The sequence below is a fragment of the Trichinella spiralis genome, assembly GCF_000181795.1.
Source record: "Trichinella spiralis strain ISS 195 chromosome Unknown Scfld6358, whole genome shotgun sequence".
In the NCBI taxonomy this organism is placed as follows: domain Eukaryota; kingdom Metazoa; phylum Nematoda; class Enoplea; order Trichinellida; family Trichinellidae; genus Trichinella; species Trichinella spiralis.
In genome coordinates, this window is record NW_003533297.1 from 1 (window position 1) to 828 (window position 828).

Below are 828 nucleotides of genomic sequence, written 5' to 3' on the forward strand. Positions count from 1 at the left end.
ATGTTTAATTTGATGTTATGATAATGGAAATAATTTTCGTCACTGTCCTACTTTATGCAGCTGCCACTGTTGCAACATTTAAGCATTTGATTTATTGCTTTCTAATGATTAATTTTCTTATCTGAGAAATGATGCATGACAAATTTACGCTTTGAATAGTTCAGACTATCAATTTTTGTTTGGTCTTGCATTTGAGTTCAGTGCTTTGTGTTCGAAAGTTCTTACTGATGGAAGGACGATGAAATTCAGTTTGCATCTATCCAAAAATCCAACAGAAATTAGTATACAGAGAACTGTGCTACACCCTGAAACGCACAAATTGCAATGACAAATGTTGGATATGTGCATCGGTAAATGGAATTGTTTTAATATAGCACGATGTTATTGTTGTGTAATATCATAAGCAAGCCATTTCGTTTCGAATTTAAGGAATGAGAGGTTGCTGTGGAAAACTGTATACTAATCTGGATGCCACTCAAGTAATACAAACTTGCGAGCATGCAGATGGCCGAAGAGTGGACCCGCATACATTATACCAGCAGCTGAATGAATTGAAACGGCTGGCTGCAGGGGATCAGAATCCAGTAACAGAGATATATGATGATCTGGCAAATAATGCCTCCACTAGCGCAGATACTGCCCCATATTTTCCATCGTGGGACCAGGCCCAAAACACAATGTACTACGGCCGTTCAGTACAGAGATACTCACAACTTCTGGCCAGGCGACAGGATCTGTGGATCACTGCTGAGCAAACATCAACAAAATCCGGTGTGCAATTTTTAATGTATCATTCCCCGACCAATGATATATTAATTTTTATCAAAA

At 38.4% G+C, this 828-nt stretch overlaps 1 protein-coding gene across 1 annotated transcript; it reads left to right on the plus strand.

Annotated features, from left to right (window-relative positions):
* Nucleotides 1-431: 431 nt before the first annotated feature.
* On the plus strand, nucleotides 432-771 carry Tsp_15517 (conserved hypothetical protein; the record flags this gene model as incomplete). Its single annotated transcript, XM_003366223.1, has 1 exon — nucleotides 432-771. A coding segment is annotated over exon 1 (340 nt), but the record flags the coding sequence as incomplete, so codon positions are not given.
* Between the last annotated feature and the right edge of the window lie 57 nt (nucleotides 772-828).